This window comes from Sparus aurata, chromosome 20, assembly GCF_900880675.1.
Source record: "Sparus aurata chromosome 20, fSpaAur1.1, whole genome shotgun sequence".
In the NCBI taxonomy this organism is placed as follows: Eukaryota; Metazoa; Chordata; class Actinopteri; order Spariformes; family Sparidae; genus Sparus; species Sparus aurata.
In genome coordinates, this window is record NC_044206.1 from 4255793 (window position 1) to 4264880 (window position 9088).

Consider the following 9088-nt stretch of genomic DNA (forward strand, 5'->3'; position numbering starts at 1 on the left):
TTTCAAACTGCAAGCATATTGGGAATAGCTTAGAGGAATATTTGCATGTCTCGACACATCTCTTTCCATCATTACACTTAATTATCTCAGCAGCTCGAGATAGTTACACAGCCTCTTCAGCCGAGCAAATTGAAAATTCTCCTTGAATGGTTTCTAGCCCACTGTGTGTTTCACTTTGAACTAGCTGTGACACTTTAAGTTTGCCGACATTTGTAAGTTTTAATGAATTTATTCAATTAAACAACATCTTCTCCCGGTGAATTTTTTTTCACAGTTGTCTGAGATTTTAAACAACTAAATTATGTGCACTACTTATGTTAATGGGTTTATTTTGTCTTTGAGAAGCAACCCAACTAAATCAACTACAAGCAGGCTATAATACTGCATTTATGTGTGTATGTAGGGTATGAGTGTTGAAGTGTTAAAGGAGGACGATGTAACATAGGATTGTATCTAAATAGCGTTGGAATGTAATTAACACAATTTGCTCAAGCATAAGTTGACAGGGCTTCCACTTTATGTCATTAATCCTTTGTATTTTCCTTTGTATTTTTTACTCCACGACAGAGTAAAAGATTGATATCAAAACTCAGTAATTAGGGATAAATGTCTATTTATCATGAACAGGGACGCAGTGGAGGGTAACTACGTTATCACCAGGATCGAGTCTAAATAATACCCAGTTGATAGGAACTCCTTCTGCCTGTCAGAATATATTGAGGTCAGGCAGCGGCGGCCTGAAGAAGATAAGAAGCAAGGTGCTGCTAGGGCAAGACAGACTTTAATCACTTTGGTACTGGCAGGTATTATCCAGGTACACAGACAGAGTGCAGCTGTTGGCAACATTTATTACTGTCACTATTTGAGGAAGTTAAGTAGGATATATATGGTTGGTTGTCTTTTTAAATGTTTCCATATTGAAATGTTTGCGATTTGTTTCTTGATGGCACTGATGAAGTCCACGAGCCGAAATGCATCAGTCTAATACAGTTGTTCTATTAACAAGTGCTGCAGGATCTTTTTGACCTCGTTGTCTCCATTTGAGGGAAAGTGATTCAAGCTGTGTGAGTTGCCCACGTGCTATAAACCACAGAATGCAGTTTTACTAAGCTTTTACACAATGGGCATCGTATTGGTATTGGCGAAACTAGCCTGGGTTGTACTTGGTATTGGATGAGAAATTAAATCAGAGACCAAAGGATACTAAAAGACACTCCCAGCCAGCCACAGTCCGTTCACCCTGCTGCCATCTGACAACACATACACAAGTTATTTGCTTCCATACCACCAGACTACAGAGCAGCTTCATTCCTCAGAATGTGAGACTCCTGAACTCATCCACACTCCACCATTTCTTGAGTAACATGTAGGTACTACAACTTGCTTGAACAACTACGTGTTGTAGAATGACGATTAAATGAAGCTTGAACCCTGAAAATGTCTTGGGTGTGTGTGTGTTTAAGACATAAGAAACTTATTTTTGAAATAATCCAACCGTTAACTGCTGCACACCGTGTAGAATGACAGTGAAAGCTAAGTGACTCATTAATCTGTAGATGGAGATTAGAGATTAATCTCCATCTACAGATAAGGAGTTGCATCTCAATTTCGTTGTACAATAAAGATCTATCTATCTTATTAATCTGTAGGTCAAAACACTGCAGTGTTTGCTACTATTTATGTAGCTGAGTGGGACGCAATCCTTCGAGGATACAAAAGTACATCGCTCGTCCCAGGTTCAAGCCCCAGACCAGCACAATGAGTCTGAGCAAAGTGAAACCGCACGCTCGCTCCTCCTGCATCGTCATCACTGTGGCTTTCAGCAAGAGCCCGTACTGCTTCAGTGAAGCTGCTCGTTGGTCAGAAAGTCAGACTGTGGTTTAACTGGGCAGCTCCCAGGTGTGAATGTGTGGAACTGTGTGGGTGTGAACAGGGTGTTCCTGCAAAACAGAGCCTGGTTCTCAGTGAAACTCCCCTTTCTGCAGTGAACATCTCACCAAAACTGAATAACATTCAGGGCGACCTCACAGCTGCTACCTTTAGATTGCATCATTCAGTCCTTATACAAAACATCAGAGCATCCTGAATGTGGCTGTTGTGTTTGATGTTTTTCTGTTCAGCCTTTTTTGAACCTAAAATACCTAAACTTAGCATTTGATGCATTCAAGGGCATGTTTAATATCAATGAAAATACAACCGCTGAGTCATTTCACAGCCCATGAACCAAAGGGTCGGTTCAAATGTTCTTACTTTTTCTCATGGAACTGTTCACAGAGCTGTCGCCAGTTCTGAGGACACGACACTCATGTCGACAATTTTCTTTTCCTTTACTGGGCCAGAAATATAATATGAGATTAAAAATGTATTTTAAAAGAGAGTCCTGGCCAAGACAGCAGGGTATACATTTTAACATAAAAGGGCAGACATCAAACTTAAACACACAGCAAGAGAACATTCACTTAAAGGAAACAAGTAACAGATTTAAAACACCCAGCAAAATACATGAAGACAATGAATTTACAGGACATCTTTTTCCTTTTATCATCTATGAGGGACTGTTCAATGGAGGGGTGTCTGTGCTGTGTCTTCCATCAAGTACTTCATCATTTGATATAAGGGTATCAACGTTGTCTGAATACAGAAAGCCGTTGATCTGAAAGCTGAACAAAGCGTTGTTTTAATTTCTGCCTCCATCGGAAGCTTGTCGAAGTGTGAAATTTACGCTGTGCGTTCGAAGGCAGCATGCTGATCTGAGTCCCCTGGCTGCCCACTGGATACAGTGACGTATGGACGGAGGGCGGGGCCTGCGCACAGGTGAACCCCCGCACAGGTGTAAGGTGGGGAAATGTGCATCCTGATCAACAAATTAAAGCGTTCCGCAGCAGCAGCGCCGCTCCTCGGCTCTGCTCTCCTCTCCTCTCCTCTCCTCTCCTCTCTCCTCTCTTTCGGTATGGCCCCCGGCTGTGTGGGGAGGTGCGCGCCGATCTTCTTCCTCGCGGTTGTTTTTGACGCGGCCGGTCTGGTTGTGCTTCTGGTCGGGGTTTTCGGCAACCTGAACCTGGACGGCCGCTTCTATGGGGATTTTCTAATCTACACGGGCTCGGTCATTATTTTTCTCAGTTTGGTGTGGTGGGTGCTGTGGTACACGGGGAACGTCCAGCTGTACGCGGACAGGCCAGGTTCACTGGATATCAACTTTACGCACTGGGCCAGGAAGCTGTCCGAGAGGTTCTCCAAAGGCGGCATGAAGCCTCTGGAAGCCGGGGAGGAGATGAAGAAGCAGAAGAGCATGGGCAACGGGAAGGAGATGAACGGGACTGCGCGTGTTGTTGCGCCGTGTCGGGTTACGTGGGAAGGCAGCGGGCGCGGTGGTGGAGCCCCGTCGGGTCACGACAACAGAGGCTTTGATGGAGGGACTGAGTGCGCATCTCCAGCTGATAAAAACGTGGAGCTGGGGGTGCTGAGGAGCTCAGACGTGGCTCTCCAGGCAGCGCATGAAAAGGCTGAGAGGCTTCTCTGACAGGAGTCGGTGCGTATTTTAACTCAAAAGCAACAACATCCTCCTCTTTCTCCTCCTCCTCCTACTCTTCATCAGCTAACCCGGGGCCACCTCAGCATCCTCCCCGTCTAGAGTCTATTATTGTAACTTGTTCACTTGAAAACCCATTTCCCCCAACCTGCTCCATCTCCTGACACTGCAGCCAGTTGCAGTCTCCAAGCAAGCCTCTGAAAGATGTGTGATCCTCTGGGCCTGTGGACCCAACAGACAGTCATGATTGAGAGTCATAAATATTCAGCACATGGCCCTGCTCCCCTCTGTCTGTCACTCTGCTGCTGTTTTGCTGTCATTAGCTGTAACTCTTTCATCATTACTGCGAGCATCCTTACTGTATGGCATGTTGGCATGGCAGCCTTCCCTCAGCTCTCACCCCAGCCATAATTATGAAATGTCTTCACATTATTGTCAGTGATCTGATGACACCCCACGGCGAAGTCGGTCCTGAGGAATGGGCACATAAACACAGCTCCCCCCCACCCCCAGGACCCTGCCTGCTCTCTCTGTTCATGAATATCTGTAATAATAATCTTTTTTTTTTTTTCTTTCCCGGCTGCTGTGAAAAGATCTTCAGTGGCCCGTGGCAGCTTTTAATTAATGAGCCTGACCGTTTCTGCTCACCTTCACAGTTTTGCATTATTTTAGCCGTCAGTTTGCTTGTAACCGGGTGGCAAGCCAGACACCCTTTGGGCTAAAAGGCGCAATTGCATTTTAATGGAACTCAGCAGTGCTTATTGATCTAGTGGAATGGGGTGCAGGAGGTATAGGTATGGCAAGGCCTCCCCACTCAGCCAGCAAAGGCAGAGATGATGTATACGTCTGCTTCATGCACACTCCTTTCATCCAACAGTTTCAGGTAGTTAACTTTAATGGGCCCTCGCCTGATTTCCACATTATCTAACCTGGTTAATGATCTTGAGATATGGAATAGTGTGTGTTGATGGTGTGGTCGAGAACAAACAGTGCATACTAAATAATGAGGCTGGCCCTTTACTGTAACTTTACTGTGTTAAAGGGGAATTGCAAACTTTTCTTTTGTGTCGTTTAGAGTCATGTCGTTTAGAGTCAGCAGTTCGTGTAAATACGGAATGTAAACTCCAGTGTTGGAGACATGGGTCTCAAATAAAAAAATAATGTTTTCTTCAACATGTGCAATTTTAGGCAGTGTTATGTGTGCACCTGTACGAAGTCAGAGTAGATGGTTAGGGCGTTAAAAATAAATTGCATGATTCCACATCAAACGGGTGTCAAAAGCCTGAGGCAACTCTGACCTTCCTGGTCACATACACTATGTAATTACTCTCTTCTCACCAAATGGTCTAGATGTGGTTTCAAACCCTTTCCTGCACCATTGGGATGTATCTCTGGTGGGAAATTGTAGGAATTGACATGTATCATTCACTTTGTTATTGGTCATATGCGAGCAGATTGTAACATGATGTTAAAAATGAGGCTGGCCCCATCTCTCTCTGTTGCCTATACAAGGCTGTGGACGATGTGTTGAAGTTGTTTAATGCTGCTCGGCAGTGGATTTCTTTGTGAGTGACTCGGGTCAGATTTTCCATGACAGACCAAATGAAGGGCATTTTCTTAAGTGCCTCGTGTCAGTGCCTCTCTCTCTGCTCCGCTAACAGAGAGCAACAGTAGCTAACGTTTAGAAATGGAGACGGCTAACATAATCAAACCTTTGGCTTCCTGCACTACACCGAAGTTCCCGTAGAAGATTTAACTGAACTACTTTTAGGCTAAACATATTCATTTAATTTCAGTATTTATCCAGCAGGGACAGAGTGTATTAGTGTAAAAATAATTATTAAAAGAGGAAATAACAATGGCTGTATCCCAATTCCATATGTTCTATCATTATACAGTACATATTATACACATCTTGACAATATGCAAGACTGTTTTTTCATCAGAATACAAGAAATGAACACATATTAACTAGAAATGACACTTTATGTGTACTGTACAATGTTAGGCAAAAGGCAGCTTTCAGAATGCCACTGGAAAAGCAAAACGCAGAAGCAATTGTTTTTAAACATGTAATACTTTTTTACTAGAAATACTGCAGCTGTCACATCTCAATCTGCAATCTCATGAAATAAAAAAAGTAAAACAAGAAATAACATTTATTTAAAAAATGAATTACATTAATACCAAATTCGTGTAAGTCTTTGATACATTTAATTCTGCCCTTTTCAACTGTGTACACACACTGTGGTCAAAACCTACTTAAAATTGGTATGTAGCATGAAACTGTTGCTCATCTGCTGTTTTACTGGCTGTTTCTATGTAGATGATCAAAAAGGTGATGTGGCAGGTGGGGTCACACTGTGGAAAATGGACCTCAGTGTTTCTAAAATCCTGGCTACAACCGTATTATAGAGCACAGCTTGTTATCACTGGACATGTCCACAGTAAACACAGGCCTCCACCTAAAGACAACATTGATATTGTAGCAGCCATCTGCCTCCCTACATTATGAGTCATGAAGTGAGAGGTTTATCAATTAGATTTGATGGTGGCTTGCATAGATAAGTGTTGGAACAGTGCGGTGTGGCATTAAGTGATGCCAGTAATGGTTACGTAACATGCAGAGAGGTTTGGCTCAGGTTTAGGTGATGAATGCCTTATATGCACATGTATTATTGCTGCTGTGTACATAAGGTTGTTAGCTGTTAATGATGGAGGGACGTATCGGTGTCACAAAGCAAAAGGCTGATACTGCTCTCATTTGTGTTTTAATATGGAACTGGGGACAGGAGGTGATAGGCCTAAAATTAGGAGCAGCTGCAATGACAGTCTGTGGATTTAGGCAGTGGTAGAAGTGCATCTAAGTTTTCCAGTATCTTTCCTCAGGTTTTTGCAACCAGCCGCTATATAAGAAGATAGGTATACAAAGTGCTATTGTATTTGAGTATAATCACTTTTTGCACTGTATTACATGCCGCTGCATGTTAAAAAAACCTTTTTATCAGGAAGTCACAAGTTTAGTTCGATAAAAGCTATTCCACCTACATGGCTGTGGTGGGCAACATCCGAATAGCACTTGTCAACAATGAATCTCGCCATACCATATCTGAAGATTTTTTTCAGAAACTTTGATACTTTGAATTGTGACATTAAATGAAGTATAAATGTGAAAGTATGGCTTTCAGAAAATAATTTGCCTGGACAGTGTAGGAATTAAAAAAAAATGGTGCACCTCAGGGCTCCATTCTTGGGTCACTATTTTTTCCCATAACATTTCCCAACAATATATTTTCTCTGATGTTTGCCGATGGACCGAGCTGACAAACAATGAAAAAATCCATTTATTGCTACCATCTGCTACTTCTAGTTATTTCCTAAGCAAAATTAAATACCACATTTTTCCTAGTTATAGCTTGTCATTTGTGGGTAGTTACTGCTTTTCTTTGTGTTTTATGAAAATTTACGTTTTGTTTTTTTTACTCATTGATCAAATAAGCTAACTGTGGTTCATCTGCTTGGTTCCACAGACTGTCACTTAAATTCACCCAGATTCTTCATTTATGAGAACGTGAGATACAGAGAATATTGATTATGTCAGTAAAAGAGCGACCAAATCTATTGATAAAATAGGGAAAGTTGGTTACATTTGTAGATAAACAATGTCTTTATACCTTTTTATTGTTCTTAATTTATTCTTTTTTCTCATGCTACAACAGAGAAGACAGTAGTAGATTTTCGACATACCTCAAAAAACCATGTCCACATTCTTGCATCCCACTTGCTCTTGTGTCTCAGGAAAGTCAACTTATTAAAATGTTTATTGAGTAATCAAAAGTTATAGAGGGGACTTTTCCAGATCACCAAACAATCATCTTATCATCTTCAACAAAATGCAGGGTTCCCAAATCATATTGCGGCTTCTCTCAAGTCTTCCAGAGCATTTTTAAGTTTAGCATTTTTTCCCCTCCCTTCACATTAATTCCCATAATAATTTTGAATGTACAGATATATAAAACCCTCTCTTTGCTCTTCTTTTCAGGTGACATCCGGTTTCCTGGTGCAGCAGGACGGACGCCCGCGGCATTCTGCTGTCCAACAGACTGAAAACATTGAGCTAATGAACTAAAGTCACTTTTTTTTTTAAATGGGGAAGACAGTTTCTTAATCAGGGAAAAGCTCCTGCATCAACAGTAGGCAGAAGGGCTGTGCACAGAGGAAGAAAAGGTCTTCAACTTGTACATAGCAAATTTCTATTTTTATGTGCTGATTTTGTGACGGATGTAAATTATTTTTTGGGAAATAAAGTTTATATGTCATCCATTGTAGCTGTTGTTTTAAGGCGTTTACTTCATACAACTGACTGACACTGTTTGATGTCAGATAATGAAACAGTAACGCCCATGAGTTGTGCAACGGACTGTTTTTCTTATCTTCTCTTCCTTGTCTGGGTTCTACCTTTTGTTGTTTAAAAACTTTTAGAAGCCAGACGGGAAGCTCAGATTTCTTTCAAAGTCACTTTGTAATGTTCCTTTTGATGGGTGTAAGCAGCACCCTCAGTGATCTTCCAATACTTTATTCAAAAAGCATCAATGCCAGAAACAGAGTCAAATATTTCCAGATTTTCAAATCCACCTGTGTGCCCAAGATAAGGCCTGGATCTGTGGATGCTGGAATGTAACATGATTATGAAATGAAGCCACATCCACCAATAGAGCTTGAAAATCTTGTCATCATTAAGGAAACATATTTCTCCTCTGTCAGACGGTGTCATGAAAAAAATGTGAGATGTAGATACAGAAAGGAATGTGACCTGAGTGTTTAAACTCTTCCTTCTCATCAGTCTCGCCTCAGACTAGCGAGCGGCTCCGAGAGGGAAAGAACTCATTCCTTTGAATTTATTTCAGTCCTCACATTTCTCACATGTCACACAGATAAAGTGGTAAAGCTGTGAATAATTGCGGAAACTGTGAGCGCGGTCGACTACTTCTATCATGGATTATACCGCCTATCTTGGCCGCTGCCTGCTGTTTTTTTTCATCGCTGTCTTCCTTGATGCAGCAGGCCTCATCCTCTTCTTCGTTGGCATCTTTGCTCCCCTCAGTTTCTGGGATTTCTTTGTCTTCTCAGGACCCCTCATTATCTTCCTCAGCCTGGTGTTCTGGATCTTCTGGTATCTGGGAAACCTGGATGCGCCGATGGAATTACTCCCCAAATGAGATTCACGGCTTCTTCGTTTGCAATACAAAGCAGTTATCTGGCAGCTTGTGCTGGAAAATGAGACCGAGTCAAAGGTACAAGAGCAAATCTTAGAAGAATTACACAAATAAGACATGTTGTGAAGTGAAGGATTTCCCTTTAACAAAGCTTTGTTCTTTTGTCTGTAGGGGGATTTCTTAGCGTCTTCTTGATCTGGACTTCACTGTGAAAGGACAAATATGGAACTTTAATCTGAAAAGACAATCATATGATGAGTAGATCAGGCTCAGGGAAGGGCACGGTTTTACAGAAGGAGGGTACCTTTGTAAAATGTGTCAAAATGTGTTCAGTTCAACCCTG

At 41.9% G+C, this 9088-nt stretch overlaps 1 protein-coding gene across 1 annotated transcript; it reads left to right on the top strand.

The window, feature by feature from the left end:
- Positions 1-2804: 2804 nt before the first annotated feature.
- LOC115570857 (transmembrane protein 238-like) lies at positions 2805-7857 on the top strand. Its single transcript, XM_030399620.1, has 2 exons — positions 2805-3529; positions 7572-7857. The coding sequence occupies exon 1, from the start codon at positions 2846-2848 to the stop codon at positions 3518-3520; it is 675 nt and encodes a 224-aa protein (XP_030255480.1). The 5' UTR covers positions 2805-2845; the 3' UTR covers positions 3521-3529; positions 7572-7857.
- The last annotated feature ends 1231 nt before the right edge of the window (positions 7858-9088 follow it).